The 24,963-nt window shown below is 37.4% G+C and overlaps 1 protein-coding gene across 2 annotated transcripts in view; it reads left to right on the plus strand.

Annotated features, from left to right (window-relative positions):
* Positions 1–24,963, plus strand: part of MSH3 (mutS homolog 3) — a 113,209-nt gene that overhangs the window by 73,707 nt on the left and 14,539 nt on the right. For both annotated transcript variants that reach the window (XM_036409185.2, XM_045571671.1), the window contains 4 exons: positions 75–191; positions 5,511–5,618; positions 11,589–11,700; positions 18,690–18,847. In XM_036409185.2, the coding sequence (XP_036265078.1) occupies positions 75–191; positions 5,511–5,618; positions 11,589–11,700; positions 18,690–18,847 (495 nt within the window). The remainder of the gene's footprint in view (positions 1–74; positions 192–5,510; positions 5,619–11,588; positions 11,701–18,689; positions 18,848–24,963) is intronic.

Below are 24,963 nucleotides of genomic sequence, written 5' to 3' on the forward strand. Positions count from 1 at the left end.
TAATTTTGTGAAGAGATGGCATTACTGATTTTTTAGTAACCTTGATTTCCTATTTATGTTTTCCCCTCTTCTAGCACAAAAGCTGTGAGCCGCTTCCACTCTCCTTTTATTGTAGAAAATTACAGACATCTGAATCAGCTCCGGGAGCAGCTAGTCCTTGACTGCAATGCTGAATGGCTTGATTTTCTAGAGTGAGTTTACAATGAAAAACATAATCTGACTTTTTGCTATGAGAAATAGACCGGAAAATCTTTCCATCAAAAAGAAAAGTAGGGATTACTGCTTGTGACCTGCCATAAAATAGTTGAGTACATGTGTCCTCTGATTTTATTTTTAATCCATTGAAATGGAAGCTCATTTTAGTCTTTGGTGAGAGACCAGATATACTTTATTGTTAGTGTGCTAACATTTTGTTGCTAAGGATGTTTAGTAGAGTCATCTTTTTGAAATTCTACCTTGAACTTTGTTTACTTTTCTTCTATAAAGGCTTAACATTTTCAGAATTGGACAAGTGTGGGTTAATTGTTTTGTTTCTCCCCTAACTTTTTATTTTGAAAATATTTAAATCTGTGGGATAGTTGAAATGAATACCTATGTACCCTGAAGTTTAACCTAAAAGTGTTAGCTTTTTGCTGTATTTGTCTTCAATCTCTCATACACTTTTTCCCCCTGAAATGTTTGAAGGTAAGTTTTAGATATCATAACACTTCACCCCTAAATATTTAAGCACACATTTTCTAAAAATAAGGATATGCTGCTATATAATCTTAATACCATCACCACACCTAAGAAAAATTAATATATTTTAAAATTAATTAAAAACATGTTTTTATTGACTTTTTAGAGGGTGGGGAAGAGAGGAAGAGAGAGAGAAACATTGATGAGAGAGGAACATCATTGATCAACTGCTTCCTGCATGCCCTCCACTGGGGATCAAGCCTGCAACCTGGCCTTGTGCCCTGACTGGGAATTGAAGTGGTGACCTTTTGGTTCCTGGGTCAGTGCTCAACTGCTGAGCCACACTAGCTGGGCAGGATATTAATATTAATTTAAGAATATATTTATGGCAACTCCCATCCATTCCCAGTGGAGACCTAGCTCAGGCCAAGGTGAAGTCAATAGCATTGAGATATAGTCACTGAAATGGTGCTATTAACAGTTGATACCATTGTATTTTTGAACTTTGTGATCTATATCTCCTTAGCTACATATCTTAAATATGTTATTTTGTTATCATATCTTTATGGTGGGGGCAGACTTTGCACTTACTGCAGTGCAATGCTTGCACTTTACTTTCCTCCAACTGTCTGAAATTAGAGCACATACATTGGCAGTACAGCTGCTTTGCTCTGAGCTACAATCATGGCTTTTCATGTTACTTACCAAGTGGTGTTTCTAGTTAGGAATCACAGCTGTAAAATTGATTTCAGTTCATTACACTTCATGATGTTGCCCCTAAATTTTGCACACTATATTCTTGCATATTATTTCAAATAAAATGAAAAAAAAATTGTTAAAAAAAGAATATATTTAATTATCTCCCTCAAAATTTTAAATGAAAGATCAATTTTTATACATTGTTTTTGGTTATGTTATTTCATTAGTGTATTTGAATCTAGAATTGTGGAAAACAGAAAGGTTCCCTACCTTTTTGTTTTTTATAATTCGAGATTTCTTTTGAAGAGTATTTGCTGTTGTCTTAAAGAATCCTATTTAATAAGAGAGGAATATGCTAATTATCCATTAGGCTCTGAGGCCTAACGACTGACTTGTAATGACTGGATCACTAGATCACCAGTCAGCAGGAGGGTGGGGCAGTGAGTTCCAAGCAGAGGGCAGAGAACTATAGGAGGGGTCAGGGCAGCAAACTATGAGGGGGAATGGGTAAAGGATTCGGTGGGGTGCCCCAGGAAGGCGGGGCAATGGGTGGAAAGCACCAGGAGGCGGGGCAGTGAGCTTCAAGAAGCGGAGAGCTACCAGTGGCTGTGGGCAGGTAGCCAGCTGAGGCAAGTAGTAGCAAGCTACTCGCTCACAGATTGTGCACAGGGCTACTAGTCCTATCTAATAAAAGAGTAATATGCAGATTGACCATCACTCCAACACACAAGATGGCTGCCCCCATGTGGTCAAAGATCCTGCCCCCATGTGGACACAAGATGGCCACCACAAGATGGCCAGCAGGGGAGGGCAGTTGGGAGGCACCAGCCTGCAAGGGAGAGCAGTTGGGGAAGATCCACCCTGCAGGGGAGGGCAGTTAAGGGTGACTAGGCCAGCAGAGGAGGGAAGTTGGGGGCAAACAGGCTGGCAGGGGAGTGGTTAGGGGGTGATCTGGTTGGTAGGCAGAAGTGGTTAGGAGCAATCAGGAAGGCAGGCAGTTGGGAGCCAGCAGTCCTGGATTGTGAGAGGGATCCCAGATTGGAGAGGGTGCAGGCTGGGCTGAGGGACACCACCACCCCTCCCCTCGTGCACGAATTTCGTGCACCGGGCCTCTAGTATGTGATAATAGTCATTGTTCATGCTGACATATTGAAGTCAGTAGTGTGTTGATAAATGGGTAACAGCCAGCTCCCTGGGAGAGTAGTGGTACTTATGGGATTTTCTGATTTCTGCAGTGTAAATATTTTCACCATGACTGATTTTAAGCTACCGTGGACAGGAGCTGGGAAGAAATGTGCACGAATGACTTTCATGATTCCGCAGGCGCTGCCTCTAAACCACCACTTGTCTAGCACTTTAATACATACTAGCTCATTATTCCTCACAAGAGAGAGCACTGTGAACTAAGATTTATCACCCCCAATTTATAAACAAATAAAATGAGATGCAGAAAGAAGAAGTAGCTTAGAGGTTAAGGTTAAGGATTGGAGCGCGGGTTCAGGCCAGGGTGTCTGATAGCATCTGTACCTTTGCCCTCAGGCTGTTAAGCCTGCCCAAGGTCAATCCGTAGGCACCTCTCTAAACAAACATCTCTTAGTCCTTCTCTTTAAAAACTTCAACAGCAAATATTCAGTAAGTTCCTCCAGGGACTTTATATGTTTAAAGTAACCAATCTGACAAGTAGGGGGGAAAAAGAACCAAAGAGATACTCTGTGACTGTTTTTAAAAGGTTTATGTCCCTTTTTGCCCAGGGGAATCTTCAATTATAGGGTCAGAAAGAGATTCTAATTTACTTATCCTGAGTCTTCGGAGGTTATCTTGACTCAGAGTCTTGCATCCAGGAATAGCAATTTGGTTTATTCAGTTCCTTTCTCTATTTACTTGCAATTTCCCATTTTAAGGGTTTCAGGGCCTTTGAGTCTCAGTTCTCTTAGCTTTTCCCTTAGTAGTATCACTGAGAATATGAAAATTAGACTAAAATTACTTCCTTCAAGCTTTCATGGCCACATTCTAGGGTTCTGGGATTTGGCGACATACGTCATATTCATTCTAGTCATGGTATACATGACTTGATAAATCGGGTTATGTTCTTCCTGTCATTATTCTAGACTAGAGAAGACTCAGTCTCCCTGTTAAAAACATGAGCCTTCTCCTCAGTTGCTTCTCTTCCTTCTCCTTTTATTTCTTACCAATTTCCTGTTTGTCTTTTTTCCCTTTGAAATATCTTTGATTTGCCCCTGCTCCTCCTGTTCCCTTCTATTAATACCTCAAATGATGACCCCAAACCTTTTGTACTCTGTCAGCTCTCTTCCTGGGCTCTTCTGTCAACGTAACCCAGGAGAATCTGCTTTCATTATACCATCTGATGCAAGCGAGAAACTGCCAAGAGTGAGCCAACATTAAATATGACATAACAGGAGATTATGATACTCATGACATATTAAGTGAAGAGAAGGATGCAAAACAGTATTGAAGTATGATACAATTCTGTATGTGAACATTCACATTCATGCACAGCATCTAAATCTTTATACTTTAAAAAAATCAAATATATATGCTTATGTTAATATGATTATTGTCCAGTTCTCCCCCCCCCCCCCTTTGGAGAAATGTCTATTCACACACACACACACACACACACACACACAGTCTCAAATATCAACTGATTATTTCTAATGAAAAGGTTTCTGAGTATTTCAATTTACTTTTTACATAATAATTTCAGAAGTTTATGTAATACTAGAGGCCCAGTGCACAAAATTTGTGCATGGAAAGGGGGTCCTCTCAGCCCAGCCTGCACCCTCTCCAATCTGGGACTCCTTGGGGGATATCTGACTGCCGGCAATTGGACATCCTTCTCACAATCCTGGATTGCTGGCTCCTTATCACTTGCCTGCCTGCCTGCCTGGTTGCCCTTAACTGCCCCTCTCCCCCACTGGCCAGATCACTCCTCATTACCTCTCTGTGCCAGCCTGATTGCCCCTAACTGCCCCCCCTGCCAGCCTGATAACTCCTAACTGTCTCCCTTCCTGCATGCCTGGTCACCCTCAACTGCCCCCCTCTGCTGACCTGGTCACCCCTAAATACCCCTCCCTCCCCACTGGCCTAGTCACCCCCAACTGCTCTCTCTGCTGGCCTGGTTGCCCCTAACTGCCCCCCTGCTGGCCTGGTCACCCCTCATAGTCCCTTTCCTGGCCTGGTCACCCTATGCAGCCTGCTGTTCAGTTGTTTAGTCGTCCCTCACTAATCCCCCCATGGGCCTGGTTGCCCCACACAGCCTGCTTGTTCAGTCGTTTGGTTAACCCTTACTAACCCCTCTGCCAGCCTGGTCATAGGCAGCCATCTTGTGAGGGCATGATGGTCAATTTGCATATTTCCTCTATTATATAGGATACATATATTACTTTCAAAATGAGAAAAATACATTAAAATTTTTATCTAAAAATAAAAAATACTGGGTGAAATGTAGTGAAGAGCATTTGCAGCTAGAGCTCCCACTAGAGAACAGCATTGATTGTTATGTGCACTGCTAATTGAGGTGCCAGATGGTGTGAATATGATGTCATTTAAAACATTCACAAACTTGACATCAGAGGATTGAATACCAGCTATTACAAGTGTATTTGTCTCTTACTGAGATAGTAACTTGTGCATTAGTCATATTACTTTTGATCAAAATATTGCAAGAAATCAAGACTGGAAGCAATTTTATGAATGGGACCCTCTCTCAAAAAGTCTATTCTAGAAGACAGGCTGTGGACATTGAGTAATCTCAATTGCATCATCTTTAAAAATTGAATTATATCTTTCATACAGTAGCTCAAAAATATTTTCCATTTTTATTAACTTCAGGTATCATTGAGCAACATCTGGTGGTGAGATAAAATGCGCACTATGGTGTCAATAATAGACATTTCTGTATAGAAGCTGTTTTAAAAACATACAATTCTGTCCAAATGAAATAGAAAGAAGTCTCAATAGTCAAATTATTATATTAAGTAGGGAAAGTAGTTCCATGTAATTTTAATCTCTCTTAACTGCTGGTTATGACTGTTTATTTTGTTTTAGCTTATCTTAGGTAATAAGGTGCTAAGAAATCATTTGTGCTCACCTTGTTGTTGTTGCTTCTGTAGGAATTTCAGTGAACATTATCAGTCCTTGTGTACAGCAGTACATCGCCTAGCAGCTATTGACTGCATTTTCTCCCTGGCCAAGGTTGCTAAGCAAGGAGACTACTGCAGGTAACATACTCCCTGTCCCACCCCCCATCCCCCCTCCCCCCAATTTCAGAAGGCATTATTCAATTAATTTTAGTGTTTTTATACTAAAATTACTCAAATATGTTGGACTCTTGGTAAAGCTGAAAATTATACACATAGAGCTTGATTTAAAATTAAATTCCTCTCTTGCTCACTCATCACTGAACACAGTGAAAGCAGATGCTCACGGTAACTCCAGAGGTGAGTATTATATATTTCAATTTTTAAGTTTATGTGGGTGACATTTTTACAAAGGTGCAATCCTTTCATTTGTTAGCTTTGACTCCAACAGTTGGTATAGTACTGGTATGTTTCACCTTATAATTATAAAAGTCTCATTTCAATATCTAAATCAGATATGGGTGACACTCAAGGTATGAGTCATTCTGAGGTAAGTTGCTCCCTACTGCTCTCATACTACTTCTTTAAGCCCCAAACCTTAAGCTTGAGCCAGTCTTTCCCCTCAATTCCCAGTCCTTCAGGCCCGCTGGGATTGGGGGTTAGGGGTTGGTAGGAGATGGGTCCTGCCTTTCAGACCCTGTTTCCAGTGGGCAGTCCTGCTCCCATGGGCAGGGACTTAGGTTTCCAGGAGTCCCAGTGGCCCTGTCTCCATGGTGGTGCTGTGTCTGGGCCCACCCCTGCGGGGTTTCTCTGTGGGGGCTCCACTTCCGCTGGCGCTCGGTGCTTAGGCTGCTCCTGTGGGGCCTCTGGGCTGGAAGTTCATGCTGGTGGCTCCCTGGGTCCCTGGTGGGCTGCTTCCTACACAGGTCTCTGGGTCTCTCATAAGAGCACTAGCCCATTCACGAGGGCTCTGCCCTTAGGACCTAATCCCCTCCTGATACCATCACATTAGACGTTAGGTTTCAATATGTGAATATGGGAGCGGGGGCACCAATATTCTGGCCTCAGTTTTTTCATCCAAGAGACAGCGGCTATTTAACTTGCTGGCTTGTTGTGAGGACTAAAAAGAAAACAGGAAGTGCTGGGTATCAGTACTTGTGGCACCCTGAACACTAGTAGATATATGTTTTGCTGTTCCTACTTCCTTTGTATCTTGGTTTCCTCTCTAGTTTGTATCAAATATATTTTTTTAACATTTAAATGTCCTCTATATCTAGCGTAGAATCCATAGTGGACGTCAAATATTTGTGGAAGGAAAGTTAAAGGAGTTGGCTATGCCATGTATAGACTTAGAATGTACTCAGCTTGCTGTTTTGTTACATTTTGTTTTGCTGTCTGTTTATAGGTGGCATGTACCTATAGTGTCAGGCACAATAGTTTTGTTTAAAACAGGATCTTTGCATTTGCTTTTTTGCCCAATTTCTTTTCACACCAGAGGAGCCAAACAAAAAAAGATTTGCATAATCAGTTAACTATAGGCATTGTAGAACTGAAACTTTACAGTGCAGTACATGGGGAAACTTTATAGTCTGTTAATCATCTATAAGAATGAGATACATAAATTTACTCCAGCTGAATGTAGTTCTGAAAGAGTAGATTGACTTCATTGGCTTGCCTTCTTACATATTGCAATGTTAGTAGGAGTCCTTTCTTGTTGCAAAGGTTTGTGAAGCAGATTTTTCCTAGTGGACTCTGTTTCTGAATTAAGCAGAGGACTGGCTACAGCCTGTGCACTTAGTGTGTGTGTGTTCAGAGAAAGCTCTTCCCATGGAAGAATACTTGTGCCTGATCTATGCCTTCTTAGGCTTCTTCAAATGGCTTTTTGCTGTTTGCTGCTGCTGCTGCTGCTAAAAGTAGAGGAGAAAGAAGGACATGTATGTAGTTTGCTACAGGACACCAAATTGAAAATTTTATATAAATTTTCATTTTGGTGTGTGTATATTTATATGCACATCTAAACATACATATTATTTATTACACATAAATGTAATTTCAGTGTGATATAATAATCAGAATCTAGCTTTGTTATCAGTAGGCCTGGTTCTAGTCCACCCTCTGTCACTAATTAGGTGTGTACTCTCATTTAAGTCTTATATATCCATATAAAGGCATGAGAAGTAAAGTTATGAATTGGTAAATGGGATAAATCTTAAAGTTATAGAAATTCTTTATAAAGATATAGTTTTAGCAATAACTCTAATGAAGAGTTTTATTGCTTCACTGTACAACTATATGATTAATTTCTAGACTCATCAGAAAATTAACTGGCACTTTTAAAAAATATATATTTTTATTGATTTCAGAGAGGAAGGAAGAGGGAGAGAGAGATAGAAACATCAATGATGAGAGAGAATCATTGATTGGCTGCCTCCTGTATGTCCCCCACTGGGCATCGAGCCCCCAACCCGAGCATGTGCCCTTGACCAGAATCGAACCTGAGACCTTCCAGTCTGTAGTCCAACGCTCTATCTACCGAGCCAAACCAGCTAGGGCTACAACTGGCACTTTTTAGAGTATCTACTATATGCAAGTTTGGCCCTGGATTTTTCAGTTTGATGCTTCTTTTGATATCTTCCAGTATATATATATATAGTGTGTATATATATATATATATATTAAGAGACCCCTTGATTAGCTAAGGGAAACTTGAATCTCTGTTTGAGGCAAGTCCACAGAGTGCAGGTTTTGGATCAGACAGGCATGGGGTTTTGAATACGAGCTTGGCTATTTAACATCTGACCTGAAGCAAGTTACTTAACCTCTCTGATGTTATACAAATTAAATGAGATAAAGATGTATGAAACTTCTAAGCAGGATCAGGCAAATGATAAGCACTTAGTAAATAATAACTGTTGTTATCAAAAGATGTTTACTCAAAAATTAGAAAAAATTAAGTATAGTCAAATTTTTTTAATTTATTTTTTTATAAAAATATTTGAACTTAAGGGTTCTATCTTTCATTCCCATAACAATTTATTATTTTAAAAAATTAATTTTAGTTCTCTGTCAGTTCTCAGTCTTTTATCTTTTCGACATAACAAGCATAGTTATCTCAAAGTCAGTGTCTGATAATTGAAATGTCTGGAATCCTTTTGAGTCTATTTCTATTTTCTTTTGCTTCTGCTCATTTTCATTCATGTATCTCCTTGAATGCCTGATTGTTTTGATTACCCTTGGATATTACATTTGCAAAATTACTTATAGAAATAAGTTGATGATGTATTTCTTCGGAAAGAGTCACATTTCCTTTTAGTAGGCATCTCAAGACACTTATAACTATTTGGCATCACCTAATCCACATCTGAGTTGGAGGCGATTCAGACATTTCATAGACGGCACCTCCTACTTCAGGTGCACCCCTATGCCTGTTGTGTAGCTCTGGGTGTCCCAGTCCAGAGCAAAGGTGTCCACAGGGCTCAGCCTCAGCTTTTCCTTCAAAAGTCAGTAGGTACCCTCCCTGGGCCTCTGTCCTGCCCCAGGTCCCGGCCTGGTAATTCCTTGCTGTCTTGTTGGTTACCAGGTGCCTTCAAAAGTAACTGTTTTCTATACTTTACCCAACTTTTTATTCCTCAGTAGGATTGTTCCAAAGCACCTACTAATAAGGCAATTTCAGGAAACATTTTACATGCTAAAAAGTACTTTCGAAATTACATATCATATATTTAGAAAAATCCACCTGAAAATTTTTAAATGAAAAATCATGCCATGGCCTTTAAGTAGTGCAATCAGTTTTTCTTTTCTTTTCTTTTAGCAGCCATATAATATAATTGAGTTTAAATAGGCCTGGAATAGGAAACTCTTATCTAAAACGTATTTTAAGCTAGTATTTAAGTATTTGAAGTTTATACTTTGTAGATTTCCAATTTTAAAAAATATTTTAATGCATTTGAGCTATTGCAATGAGTTCAAATGGATTATTTGGTTTTATTAATTGCAATCTTTTCTTTTTATTGTCAGTTTATCTACTTCAGGCACAAGTTGTCATTCTAGGTCTTTCTATTCAGTTTGTATTCTGTTTTACTAACGTAGATCATATTCTGTTTCTCTGGGACATTTAAAAGAGAAAGATGCAATTTTAAAAATATAAAATAAAAAAATAATTTTATTCAAGTTTAATATTTCATTATTTCCATATTTCCTCAGTTCTTCCTCAATGCCATAGATTTCATTGGTATAATTTTCATATCTTTTTTGCTATAACTGTCCATTTCTACAGTATCCTCTCGGCTCTGTGAATTATCATTTGCTTCTTACTCTATCAGGAAGTGTTTGTCATTATATAATTTTGATAGAAACAATAAGTCAGTGTAGATTTAGAGCAGAGCAAATCACTCAAAATTTTATTCTAAGTGAAAACCTTCCAGGAAAATCATGTCAGTGTCATGAATATGACATATTGATTTCACTTGGCAGAGCACCTAAGATTTTATTTTAAAACTGATGTCATCTACAGATGGTTTGATTTTTTTTACAGTAAATTCACAACCCATTTAGATAAAAGTTCTATTTTTAGACTTCACTCTGAAATTCAAAAACTGTCCTTCTGTAATTACAAATGTCTCTTCCCAAAGGATGGTTTCAAATTATTTACTCAGAAGATGATGCTTTAGTTACTTTCTTTTGTGAAATGTGAGGGTACATTCTTAGGGATTTGTTAGTCAGATATATTTAAGAAGAATTTAAGTATTTAAGAAAGTAGTAGTATTTCTTGTTATAAGTAAGTTCAGAAATGTACTTATATGTGAAAGTTCTGTGTCAAAGAACTTAAGGAGATCATTTATAGGGTATTTTGATGAAAATGATCAACAAATGGCTAAGAAATTGATAAAAAGATGTTCAGCCTTAGTAGTCAATGAGGGCAAATGAAAACAATGAGATAGCACAGTTCAGTACCACATTGTTACAAATTAGAAATTGTTAACACCAACTTCAGGTGAAGATATAGACAAATAAGTCAACTTTCATATTCTGCTGATGGGAAGGAAATTGATATAGCTACTCTTATCTTAAAAAAAAAAAAAAGCATACCCTCTGAGTTAGAAATTCCCCTTCAGAAATTTCCTTTAGCTTAGAGGAACATGTGGAGTTAGGCACATGTACACATGTTAGGCTATTCATTGAAGTGTTGCTTAAAACAGTGAAAAATCTGAATAGTTTAGATATTCAGCAACAGAGAACACCAAACTCATCTATGCAGCAGCTTCCAAAAAATGCTGAGACCAGCCGAGACTGGTTTGGCTCAGTGGATAAAGAGTCGTCCTGTGGACTGAAAGGTCCCAGGTTTGATTTCGGTCAAGGGCATGTACCTTAGTTGTGGGCACATCCCCAGTAGGGGGTGTGCAAGAGGCAGCTGGTGGATGATTTTCTCTCATTGATGTTTCTAACTCTCTATCCCTCTTTCTTCCTCTCTGTAAAAAATCAATAAAATATATATTTTTAAAAATGCTGAGACCTGATAAATAGAAAAAGCTGTAGATTTAAAAAAAATATTAAAGTTTACTAAAGACTAGCAAAGCAAAAAAAAAAAAAAGTGTTTTTGTATATAAAAAATGTACAAAGGCACACCAAAGACCATAGAAAGATGTTTTAATTAAATAGAATATGAAAATTTGAAGGCATTCTTTCCCCAAGTCTCAACAATAATGTAACAACTAAATCTAGAAATGAATTTATTTATTATGCTTATTATTGAAAATAAGTAGCAGTAATCTGAAATTTAATTTTTAATTAATGAAAATATCTAAGGGGATAATAGAAATATAAAATATAAAAGAATTTTGTACAGGTAGTTTAGTGGAGCCATTGCAAGACTGCTAAAGTTTGTACTTCAAGGAACTATTATTATAACAATTGTCTTCCCAATTCTTATGTGATAGTTAAAAATTTAACTTTTATACTCAAAGACTTATTCTGAAAATGTGTTCCTAAAGTCCTTGTTTAAGGTTTTGTTGTCTGAATGACTGACCACAGAAATTTTCCACGTTACCTTACAGAGAATTTTTAAAGGCTATTTCCTATGCCTAGTAAATTAAAACAGGTTTCTTTTTACAGACCAACTCTGCTAGAAGAAAGGAAAATCATCATAAAAAATGGCCGGCACCCTGTGATTGACGTGTTGCTGGGAGAACAGGATCAGTATGTTCCCAACAGTACAAATTTGTCAGTAAGTTATACATTATGCCCCCAAATAAGTAAAAGGTGATAACATGGCACTTTAAATACCAAATGAAAATTTAAAAATTTACCCAAGTTTTAATTTTGGCTTTAATTGGACTAATTTTTGGCGATAGCTAAAATATGAAATGGGTGCTCTCTCCAGGGAAAGATGTTCTGTAGAGGGAAAGATTTAGCAACTAAAGGATTAGTCTTAATTAGTTATACCAGGTAACCCAGTAAAAATATTTTATACTTATAAATGCTCACAAGTGCTGATGGAGTGGAATCATACCATGGTTTTGCAAATTCTGTTAGTGTGTGGTGTTACATGTACTTACTGGGTGCCTTTTTAGCCTTGGTAGTGAAGCAAGTATTAGGACAGAGAGTGGTTGGCAAGGCAGAAATACTAGTATTCCAGTCCTCAGAGGGCTTATATTCTAGCAGAGAAGACAGGCCATTACTGTATAGTTTGGGATGACTCACATGCAGGACAGGATGGAGCAGGATGGTAAGAGATTCACTGAACTCAGAATGGCACACAATTTAAAACTTACCAGTTGTTTACTTTTAGAATTTTCCATTTAATATTTTTGGACCTTGGTTGATCTGGGATAAGTGAAACCACAGATCAGGGGGGACTACTGTACTAGGCAGAGAATGATTGAAGCTGGGGGGGAAAGTGAACTAGTGGGGGAGAGAGATAGAGAAGGAGAAGGAGAGGGAGAGGAAAAGGGAGAGGGAGAGATATTGTGAAAGATAAAGCCATATGCTAATTAAAGTCATAAGAGCAGTTTTATTCGACAATATTGCAGTTGAGTAAAGAGTCCAACAGGAACTGAACTAATTTTCTGTATTTGCAAAGTGACTGGGCATTTTAAAGGTACAATGAGAGAACAAGGAGCGGGGATGGTGTGAGGGTGGGAGGGTCATGAGCAGATTTAGGGAGGTGGAAAAGCAGGAAAGGAGGTTGGTTAATGTGAAACATGTCTGGGTTTACTAACTGGCAACTGGTACTTATACCCTTCTACAGGGCCTGGGGAGGAAATGCTTATATTTCAAAGAGATGGTTCTCAAGTCCTTGAGAACTCAGTTCTTGGTGGAAGATTTGCATCTCAAAGGGGCAAAAAAAAGGACTTATAATTGCAAACTTTCTGAAGTAAGAGAGGACTTTGGGGCCCTTCTGCTTATCACCAGGTTTTGGCTGGAACAAACAGTAAATTCTTCCAACTGGGCTGTTTTCTCAAGCAGGCACTTTCAGGAGAGATGGAGTCATCCTAAGGATGTGACCTTAAGCAATTTATTCTGGTCTCTGGGAGAAGAGGGTAACGGAAATGATTTCTACAGAGCTGGTGCAGATCTGAGGTCTGACTAGAGTTTGGTCAAGAAGAGAGTCTTTGTCAACATAGAGTAAAATTAATCTGGTGGTGAGATCAAAGAATTAATATGTAGACTTTGTTAGGTAAGAGAGGTCTTATCAGAGAATGAGATGGGAGGCTTTCAGGTTTCAGAGGTCATGTTCTTCTGGGTGATGGCAAGATGCTAGGTATGGCCATGGAGGTGAGATCAGGGGAAGAGTTTGGGAAAGGCCATCCATGTGAATGTGGACATCATCCAAGATAACCATAGAGCAAGGGATTGAGACCGGAGACCTGGTGGTTCGTAGATATCTGCACTAAGGACAAGTAGAGATAGTAAAGCCCTAAAGAAGCAGACATGGGAGACCCTCTGGACCCTGAGATGCTTGAGGTAGGATGTGGCAAACAGCTCAGCCTCCACATTAGAGAATTGCAGGGAGAAACAGCCAGGTTTCAGTTTAAGCTAGTGTTATGAAGGAAATGTTGACATGAGGTTAGAAAGGTAGAAGTATTTGGAAATTTTTCAGAGGACAGTGGAGGAATTGAAATGTAGAGGAGCAGCTGGAAATCAGGTCAAGGGGAGGAAGCTGAGAACATAAGGGGGGATTGGGAATAGAACAGCCATCTTGGGCTGTGAGCAAGGATGACAAAGATGTGCACATGGTGAATTTGGCTAGGCACTGGGTGGTAAATGGAAGGAAATGCTTTGAATTACTTCTACTTTAATGTTACATTTTTATATCATATAAAGACTTTTGGTAGTATATTACCCAATCCCCAATGTCTATAAAGTTGTTCATTCTCATTAGGGTATTTGTAAATTACTTAATTTATCAAACCAAGTTAATAAGTACTAATGCTTTTATTGTCTTTTAAAGGAAGTTTATGTGCACATAAGAATTTTTAGTTTCCATAATACCAGTAGCATATAGCTTTTCTTGAGAAAATATATGGTTATAACATTTAGTACCTTAGTTTATATTTTACTTATAAATCACTTAAACATCATTTCCTGTCTCTGTTCCCATCCCCTAGCACACTAGCCAGTGTGATCCCAAACTTTTATCTTTGACATTGATTTTTTTCTCTTTTTTTCCTTTTTAACTTTTCCCTCATTCTTTTAAATAATGTATTTATACTATTTAATAAAGCCAGATATGAGAAACTACAATAAAATAGCTTTGTGCCTAATTACAAGAATGTTTTAAAGAAACATTGAACTCGATTCTTGGAATATTCCAGAATATTCTATTCTTTTACATATGCTTTTTCTAACTTGAGTAGGAGTTGATATAGAACTGTTGCTATGGTGAAGTGCATTCTGTTTTGCAGAGTATAAAGGGATAGTGTTAAAAAGAACTTACTATGTTGAGTTAAAACTCAATTTAAAATACTTTTTAGGTGTTTATTATAAGATATACCCTGAAAATAATTTTCTGAAAGTCAAATGACATTGTTGCTTTGATAATCATGTAATTTTAAGTATGGTCTCTTTTCCATGAAATTAAAGTACACTCTTTTGGATTTTATATTATATTAACCTGTTATAATGCTTCTTAAACAAGCCAACTTTCTGTCCTTTTTTCCCCTCTCCTGATTTTAAGAATACTTTTTCTCCCACATTTCACAATCTTGCATTTTTTATGAGTTTTTTTGTTAGCATTATTTTATGAATATTTGGTTCTTATAGATTTGACACTTTATTTTGTGTCAGTATTGTTCTTGGTGTCAGGCTTACAAAGAAGAAAGATATATACATTCCTAATCTTGTAGGAGATACACCCAATTAAATTAGCACTAACAGAAATATTTAAAAGACTGTGAGGGAACTAAAAGATCACCCAGTAGAAAAATTGGCAACAAATTCCAGTAAAGGATATCTAATGGGCAGTAAACAATTAACATTATTTTTCACATGCTATATTAGGTTTCCTGGCTAGGAATATAGCAAAGAACCAAATAAAAAGGAACCGTGAACTTGAGGGCTTGTGGGACATTAGGTGGACATCCTAAGGTAGAGGTGGATATAATGACCAGGAGAGCGATCTGAGCTAGAGTTACGGGGCTCAGAGTGATCCTAGTGTATGCACAGGGAGTTTCCATTCTAGATCTGTCACTGAAGCAGGTTGTACAGAAGGTAAAGAGGCTGTTGAAAATCTCTCACAGACATACCACTGAAGGAATAGTTTCACTGAAAGTAGGTTTAAGATTATATAACAGGTCTTGAGGGCAACCAGTCCAAAATGAAACGGGAAGCTAGAGGGCTCCAGGAAGAATGTCTCTGAGAAAAGGAAAGAAAAAAGAGGACCTGCTAGATCATCCTCAGTTTTAAGGCATTTGAAGTAGGTTTAAATTTTACCCAGAAAATTAAGTAAATTAGCCTAGATGGTTTGGCTCAGTGAAAAGCCTGGTTTGGCCTGTGGACTGAAAGGTCCCAGGTTTGATTTTGGTCAAGGGCACATGCCTGGGTTGAGGGCTCAATCCCCAGTAGGGGGTGGACAGGAGGCACCCAGTCAGTGATTCTCTGTCATCATTGATGTTTCTATTTCTCCCTCTCCCTTCCTCTCTCTCTAAAAATCAATAAAAATATTAAAAAAAGAAAGTAGGTTTAAATGTATAACTCATATCTTCTGATATGCAGCTTTTCATTCTCTTAAAGGCATCATTTGATGAATAATAGTTCATAATTTTATTTATTTATTTTTAAAAATATATTTTATGGATTTTTTACAGAGAGGAAGAGAGAGGGACAGAGAGCAAGAAACATCGATCAGCTGCCTCCTGCACACCTCCCACCGGGAATGTGCCCGCAACCAAGGTACATTCCCTTGACCGGAATCGAACCTGGGACCCTTCAGTCTGCAGGCCGACGCTCTATCCACTGAGCCAAACCAGTCTCGACTAGTTAATAATTTTAATGCACTCTAATTTTTCAATCTTTTCCTTTATAGTTAACTAGTGGCCTAATGCACAAAATTTGTGCAGGGGGTGGTGGGTGCCCTTAGCCTGGTCTGCACCCTCTCTAATCTGGGACCTCTCAGGGGATGTCCGACTGGCGGTTTAGGCACTATCCCTGTGGGATGGGACCTAAACTTGACAGTCGGACATCCCTCTTGCAATCTGGGACTGCTGGCTCCAAACCACTCACCTGCCTGTTTTCCTGATTGCCCCCAACCATTCTGCCTGCTGGCCTGCTCGCCCCCAACTGCCCCCTTCCTTCTTGCAGGCATGATCACTCCCAGCTGCCCCCGCTTGCTGGCCTGGTTCCCCCCAACTGCTCTTCCCTGCTGGCCTCATGGCTTCCAACTGCCCTCCCTGGTCAGCCTCATGGCCTCCAACTGCCCTTTCCTGCTGGCCTCATGGCCCCCAACTGCCCTCTCCTGGTTTAATTAGCATATTACCCTTTTATTAGTAAAGATTGTAATTTTGATTTGTTTAAGAAATCCTTGTCTACCCCAAGGCCATATGTTATTATCTGGTTACCTCATTTTTTTCCACTTATCTTTCAAATTATAATCCTTCTGGAATTGACTTTTGTTTAGAATGTAAATTATGAAATCAAGATTATTTTTCTATATGGATATCCTTTTGACCTATCACCAATTATTGGAAATACCATCCTTTCTCTACTGTACTGCACGGTCTCCTTTGTCATAAATTTACAAACTGAATACAATCTGTTTCTGGACTCTGTTCTATTTCTCTGTTCTATTTGTATGTCTATATGCCAGAATTACACAAAATTATTGTAACATTGCTGTTCTGAGCTGTCTAGTCTATGAACATGGTATATTCCTTGATTTGATTAGGTCTTCTTTAATTTCTTTCAATGATATTATTTCTTTCAATATATAGAGGTCTTGTTCATTTTGTTAGACTTATTTCTAGGTAGTTGATTTCTTTGGTATTGTGGTAAGTTATATAGGTAACATTTAAAAATTTTCAATTGTAGCTAAAATGTAGAAATAAAGTTGACTTTTGAATACTGAATTTTTATACCAAAGGATCTTATTGAATTCATTTATTGAATCCAATAATTTTTATAGATTTCTTTAGATGTTCTGGGAACACATCATAACATGTAGGAATAATGGCAGTTTTATTGTTTTTTTTTCCGCAATCCTATATCTTTTATTTCCTTTTCCTGCATTTTTTTTTAAATGAATGAATATGGAATTTTATCAAAAGCTTTCATTGTATCATTGGAAATTATATAATTTCTCTTCTTTATTAATGTGGTAAATTATTGATTGGCTATTGAATATTAAACCAACCTTGTAATATTAAAAAACTCTAAATTATTGATATCCTTGAATTGGCTTAGTGATATTTAAAAAATATATATTTTATTAATTTTTTACAGAGAGGAAGGGAGAGGAATAGAGAGTTAGAAACATCGATGAGAGAGAAACACCGATCAGCTGCCTTGTGCACACTCCCTACTGGGTATGTGCCCACAACCAAGGTACATGCCCTTGACCAGAATCAAACCTGGGACCCTTGAGTCTGCAGGCTGACGCTCTATCCACTGAGCCAAACCTGTTAGGGCATAGCTTACTGATATTTTATTAAGAAGTTTTATATATATTTATGGGAAAAAATAGCCTATAATTTTTCTTTATTGTAATATATTTGTCAGGTTTTTGTATCAAGATATATTGGCCTTTTGAAATGATTTGGGAAGAGTTCCTTCTTGTTTTGTTCTGTTTTCGTAAGATTAGTGCTATTTCTTTTATGTTTGCAAGAATTCAGTGGGGGAGTTATCTTGGTTTAGAGTTTTTCTTGTGGTGTGTGGAAAGGCTTTTAATTGCAGATTTACTTTCTTTAATAGATACAGGATTATTCATATTTTTTATTTTTAAAAAATATTTTTTATTTATTTCAGAGAGGAAGGAAGAGGGAGAGAAACATCAATGATGAGAGAGAATTATTGATTGACTACTTCCAGCACACCTCCTAATGTGAATCGAGCCCACAAGTAGGCACATGCCCTTGACCGAAATTGAACCTTGGACCCTTCAGTCCACAGGCTAGGGCCGTATTTTTTATTTATTGTATCATTTTTGCCAATTAAAAAAAAATCAATTCATTTTATTTAAAATTTCAAAATATTTAGTTATGCCCATCCAAATTAGTGCCTTGGGTAATTAGACATATACTACCTATAGTTTTAAGATAGACAAATAAAACTTCTTAGATTTTATTTATTTTTTATTTCATTTATTTTTTGTGATGGTTGGTGGTGGTGTGGTGGTGGTGGGTGGTGGTGGTGGTGGTGGTGGTAGTGCTAAACTTCTTAGATTTTAAATGTAAGCAATATAAAAAGCACACATATCAACAATATATTCATATTCATATGAATATTTCATATGAAAGTCATAGTAGTTATCCAGTTCAGGTTGCTTTCTTTTTTTAATGCCTACAAACAACTGTGTGTGATGCTAGGAATTCACTTTTCTGCAGTAGCACAGATTGGGTTGAGGACAAAGAGGCCCTCTTTCCTCTGTGATACTTACTTGGTGAATATTTAAATACCACAGTGCAATCTTTTGCCTAATGCATGAATCTTTATAGAACCAATTGTAAACATTATATAAGAGCCCCTCTGGTACAATAGTGAAATTACTTTTTGATTTTCTAGGGGGACGCAGAGAGAGTAATGATAATTACTGGGCCAAACATGGGTGGAAAGAGCTCCTACATCAAACAAGTCGCACTGATTACTATCATGGCTCAGATCGGCTCCTATGTGCCTGCCGAGGAAGCGACCATTGGAATTGTGGATGGCATTTACACGAGGTAAAAGCATTACTTCTATTTGAACGTGTTTCTGAAATAAACCAAGCCCATATGGTCATGTAAATTTTTTGTACATATTCAGTGGACAGAGCTGCTCTTAAAATATTTAGAAATTAGGAGCATAAATAAATAATTTCATCATGAATGTTCATACTAGGAAAGACGTAAGACCATTTTGTCCAATAGTTTCAAGTTTTCTTTTAGTTACTGAATTCTTACTTTAGAGAAAATCTTATGAAGCAGATTAGTATTAATATTTAAACAGATAAAAGCAGACCTGCGCTGCCTGGATTGGAGATGGAAGGCTTGGAGACTTGGCTGCTGGGCTCTGTAGAGCAGAGTCTGGAGACTATTGCATTCTCACTGTGTTGTAAGTGGGAACTGGGAACAGCCTGAAAAGGGCACTGGCACAAGATAATCTTATATAATAAAATCCTAATATGCAAATAGACTGAATGGCGGAATGACCGGTCGCTATGATGTGCACTGACCATCACAGGGCAGACGCTCAATGCAGGAGCTGCTCCCTGGTGGTCAGTGCGCTCTCTCAGGGGGAGGGGCAGAAGCCGGGCTCACGGCTGGCGCAGCGGTGGTGGTGGTGGTGGTGGTGGTGGTGGTGGTGGTGGTGGGAGCCTCTTCTGCCTCCACGGCTGCTCTAAGGACTCCTTGAGGGATTTCCGCTGAGGGGTCCCAGACTGCAAGAGGATGCAGGCTGAGTTGAGGGATCCTCCCCTCCAGCAGTGCATGAATGTTGTGCACCTCGCCTCTAGTTTCTCATATTCTTTTTACTCTGAGAACATTGTTTGCAACTAACTAGATCTTAATCCTCAATATAAAAACCTAAATTTAATGCCTTATTAGGAATATGGGTGAAAAAATTTGGTCTCACTAACTAGAGTTCATAGTTTAATCTATTTATACAGATTTATCAATTTAGATTTGTGTTTTTTGCTTTAAATTTTTTTCAATTTGTAAGTGTAGTTGGTATGCGATATTAGTTGTACTAGTTTCAGGTATACAACATTGTGATTTGACATTTTTATCCTTTATAATGTCATCACCCCACTAATTCTAGTAATCTCTCACTTCAAGCTTATCACAACATTATTATTCAAAGAAAATGTTTTTCCATTGCAGTTGACAATCAATACTATAATATATCAGTTTCAGGTGTACAGCACAGTAGTTAGACATTAGATTTATTAGTTCTTAAAGTATTATTTATACTTTTGACATTTTGAGAAAAAAGTGAATGTAGTTCATAGTGTATAGTCAAGCTATGCATATAGAGTTTTTGATTTACTGTCCAGCTTCATATTTATTTAATATTTGACTGGGAATCATAACAGAATATATTACATGCTAATATTGACATACTTGAGTAGACATTAAAATACTTTGAAGCTTGTTTTTTTTTTATCTGAGAGTGAACAAAGCAAAGCAACCTAAAATTTGTTTGATGCCATATCACCAAATAGGGGTTATTTTGATCTCCACATATTTGTAAATTAACTCAACATGAGAAATTTAAAGACTCCACCCTACTAAGGAAATAAAGTATTGCCAATAAAACTGGACCCTTGAGCCTCCCTTATCCTATTCCCCTCCACCCCATCCCAAGTAACTGCCCTTCTTGACTCTGGTTTTCATCCCATGAATGTCTCTATATTTTTACTATGTAGGTGTATTTTTTGAAACAATACATACAATTATTTGGCATGTTTAAAAATTTTATATGTACCATATCACACTATGTATTCTTCTGCAAGTGACTTTCCCCACCCACAATATTATATTTGTGAAATTCACCAATATGGATACATAAAATTCTCGTCCACACAATTTTATCTTTAATGGTGATATTCCATTATATACATATACCATAATTTATTTTTCTTGATTGATACTTAACATGATTCAAATTAGTTATAAGCACAAACAGTGTTACACACATCTCCTAGTGCACATAAATGAGTTTTCTGAATCTAGGTTTTATCCAGGCACAGGACTGTAAAGTGTAAAAAATGTGCATCTTGCTTATTCTTCAAAGAGGCTGGGCCAATTCAGAATCCCATCAGCCCTGTGTAAATTTGTCCTTTGCTTTAAAATTAAATTAGAGTAAGACATACCCATTTGATGATGTTTCTTTATTTTCTCCAAAATTTCTCATAAAGATAATTTTATTTCAATTACTTAATATATTTTGCAGGCAGTGACATCACATAAATTACTTTTTGTTAAATGCTAAGGAATTTTTTTCTCTCCTGTTTGCAGCAATTTAAAATGGCTTCTGGCTTCCCTGTCAAACTGCCCAGCCTCCTGTTATCACCCGTGGCTGCTTCCTCTTTAATTCCTTTTTGTCCTGACTGCCAAGGAGGCAAGAGCTAAATTCAAGGCTCAGGTGTAGAAGCGAATTTGTGTTAGTTGTTCCCTTCTCTTCTTACACTGGAATATGTCTCCAGCTGCATCAGAATCAGAGATGCTGTTTAGTCTACTTTCTAAGACCTATCACTGGCCCATTAGATTGGAATCTCCAGTGTGAGATCCCCAAATTAGCATTTTAAACGCTCATGCTAAATTTGCTGTCTTAAATTCAAGAATCTACCGTATGGTTTATAATTCTAGTTTCACATTCATTGTAATTCTTCCACTATAATATATTGTTATTCTGTATCACTTCAAATCCTTTTTGTGCCCCATGGGGGGAAAGAAGCATTAACAATGTTTTTGGAGCATAAAATCTGGTTCCAAACTTTATTTTTAAATTGGTTAGTTTTATATTATTAATTGGACATTTACAACACTGTGTTTAAATTCATGCATTCATAAATATTCATTGAGTGCCTACTTTATGCTGTGCATTGTGCTATAAGAAGTCTAAAGAAATGTGTCAGAGCTGTAAACAGAAACCTTTAGGAATCTTTTTTACTGCCCTGAATGTTGTAACCAAGAAACATTTATTTTAAAGTGAAATTTTGGCAAACATGCACAATGAGCTCTAATTGGTATATTTATATCAGTGTATTGTCGTATATGTACTCATCAGTGACCTATTTCTAGACACACATTTCTAAGGATCATTACCATCATTGACTACATTACTGAAAAATGATCCTTTGTTTATTATCCTGATAAATGCAAACTTAAACCTCATTCTACTTCTTAGAGTCAGTAATTAAGTTTTAGAAAGACAATTAATTATTAATTCTGGTTAAAAAAAGCAAAAACAATTGGCTTCTCTCAGCATAATTTATTTCTATTTATGTCAATTAAATGTTGGTAGAAAAGGGTTTTTATATTAAGTGGTCCCCGGTTAATAATTTTCATGCCATGCTGACCATGTAAACTCTCTCTTATGGCACCTAGCTTCAGAAATGCTATGTACTCAGAATGGCACCAGTGTATTTATTTTGAGAGGAAAGTGGAAGGTAACAGGCATTCAGATGCTTAAATTATTTTAAATGGTTGCCTTTGTGTGGATAACTGGTTTGTTTGCCCAGTTTAGTTTAATTCAGAAAATACTGACTGAGTACTTACTGCAGAGTATTTGTACTCTGTTAAAGAACACATGTCCTTCTGGACAGGAAGAAACATATTGAATCAGTGCATTCTTCTACTTGGCAGTAAATACCAGCACTAAAAACCACACAGTGAATGATTTTTTACTAAATGAGTGGGCTGTTCTTAATTTCATTGGCATCAGAAATGTTAATCTTATGAATGTCTCTGTGCTTTACATAGCTCCTGTCGTCATGTCAGAGCCAATAGGAAGTATCTCACTTTACCTCTTGGATGGGAAGTGGTTATGTGAACGTGATGCCTCGTAGCCATGTGTGTGTTTGGTTTGGTTGGATTTTAAGGGCAGATCCTAGGAGGTCCCCTCAGTGCAGATCCCCTGGAGTTACTATTGGGATTGGTACGATGAAGGGGCCCCTTGGACTCTGTATTCAAAACCTAAATCGGAAACAAATACAGATTTAGAAGCCATTGTTCAATTTCAATTCTTGACACTTGACAGAAGGAAACACAGAATCCCAGAGATTGTGATTTGCTTGAGGTCATAATGTGAGTTCAGTTATAAGGATGCATCTTTAGGGTTGTGTTGTGTTCCCCTCTATTGATCTTATTGATTACTCTGATTTATCCGTCCTTTGATGACCTTAATTATTTGTGGTTTTCACAGATATAGGTAAGGCCGGTAAACAGCATTTTCTCTGTTAATTATTGTTCTTTGAAATTCTTGGGCCTTGCCGAAACCGGTTTGGCTCAGTGGTAGAGCATCGGTCTGCGGACTGAGGGGTCCCGGGTTCGATTCCGGTCAAGGGCATGTGCGTTGGCTGCGGGCACATCCCCGGGTAGGGGATGTGCAGGAGGCGGCTGGTCGATGTTTCTCTCTCATCGACGTTTCTGGCTCTCTATCTCCCTCCCTTCCTCTCTGTAAAAAATCAAAAAATTAAAAAGAAAAAAAAAGAAAAGAAAAAGAAATTCTCGGGCCTTTCCCACAGGGGGGACTAAGAATCATTTGCCCCGTCAGTACCGTATGGGTGTCCTTTGATAGGGAAACACCTGCATCTTTCATAAATGGTCTGCATATGCTGTGTAGATGGTCCAGTGAACACGGTTTCTTGCGAGTCAATACAAGTTTGGCATTTTCCTTGATTCTCAGTAATATTTCAACTGAAATTGAAAGGTTGCTACAGTGGTTTTTGCTTGGCTATATTTGCCGTTCGGTGTTGGAGCTTTTGTGAATTGACTTTACATAGTATAGTGTGATCTGATTGCATCTCTTACTGGAAACAATTATACTGGAGAAAGGAAGCTTTTTCTTGTCTATTATAGTAATTTCTTTGCCACCAATAAAGTATTTTTGATTTTGGTGAAAGAAAGCTATTTATTTAACTTGGTAATTACTTTGTCTTAACATAATCATACAAAAGATTATAAAGTGTTTCTAAATGTATCTGTGATTTTAAAAAATAACATCTGTTTTTCTAATTTCATTGTAATACATGTTCATTGGGCAAAATTTGAAACTGTAAAAAAGGGAAAAAATGTCACTTGTAATTTTACCACCTGAAAATCGTTGTTGTTTGGGTATATGGCCTTAAAAAGCATACACATATAGTGGTAAATCATTGTGATTTCATTCCATTTTTGAGTTAATGTTTCATTAAATGTATTACAGATCTATTTTATATATATATAAATATATACACACACATATATATACACACACACATATATATATATATTTTTAAATATGTTTTATTGATTTTACACAGAGAGGAATTGAGAGGGACAGAGAGTTAGAAATGTCAATGAGAGAGAAACATCGACCAGCTGCCTCTTGCACACCCCCCACTGGGGATGTGCCCGCAACCAAGGTACATGCCCTTGACCGGAATCGAACCTGGGACCCTTCAGTCCGCAGACCCACGTTCTATCCACTGAGCCAAACCAGTCCCGGCCTATTTTATATTTTTATGCCTTTTAAATAACATACATTATTATATCTTTTAATAATTGGGGAGTTTTATGCAGCTTTTTCTCTTCTTTGACTTTAAAGCCCCAAGAAATATTGATACTTACTCTGCACAGAATTCTGCAAAGTTTTTAGAGCAAAGTGAAATGAATAGAATATTTTCAATTTTAAAAAGAAGACAAAACAAGCTGATATAAAAATCCTGCTATACAAAGCACTGAAAGGACAATAGGGTATAATTCAACTTAGTGAGGAACCTACAGTACACCAATTCATAGAGACAGAAAGTAGGTATTTTCTTTTTGAAAAATCATTATTCATGTTTAGTAGCTGCAGAAACATTCCCCAAAATCATAACAATTGTAGCAACCAGGAGCTAAGGGAGGAAAAAATGTGGAATTATCTTTTTAATGGGTAAAGAATTTCTGTTTTGCAATGATGAAAAGGTTCTGCTAGTGGATAGTGGTGATGACTATACCACATTGTGAATGTGCTTCATACCACTGAATTAGACACTTAAAAGTGGTAAATTTTACTTATATTAAAAAAAAATCACCATTATTTTAAAAGCACTTAAAGTATGTCAAACCTCATGCTAGCATTTTTCTTGCATAGGCCGAGAGGTTGTGATTTG

This window comes from Pipistrellus kuhlii, unplaced genomic scaffold, assembly GCF_014108245.1.
Source record: "Pipistrellus kuhlii isolate mPipKuh1 unplaced genomic scaffold, mPipKuh1.p scaffold_m20_p_4, whole genome shotgun sequence".
Taxonomy (NCBI): domain Eukaryota; kingdom Metazoa; phylum Chordata; class Mammalia; order Chiroptera; family Vespertilionidae; genus Pipistrellus; species Pipistrellus kuhlii.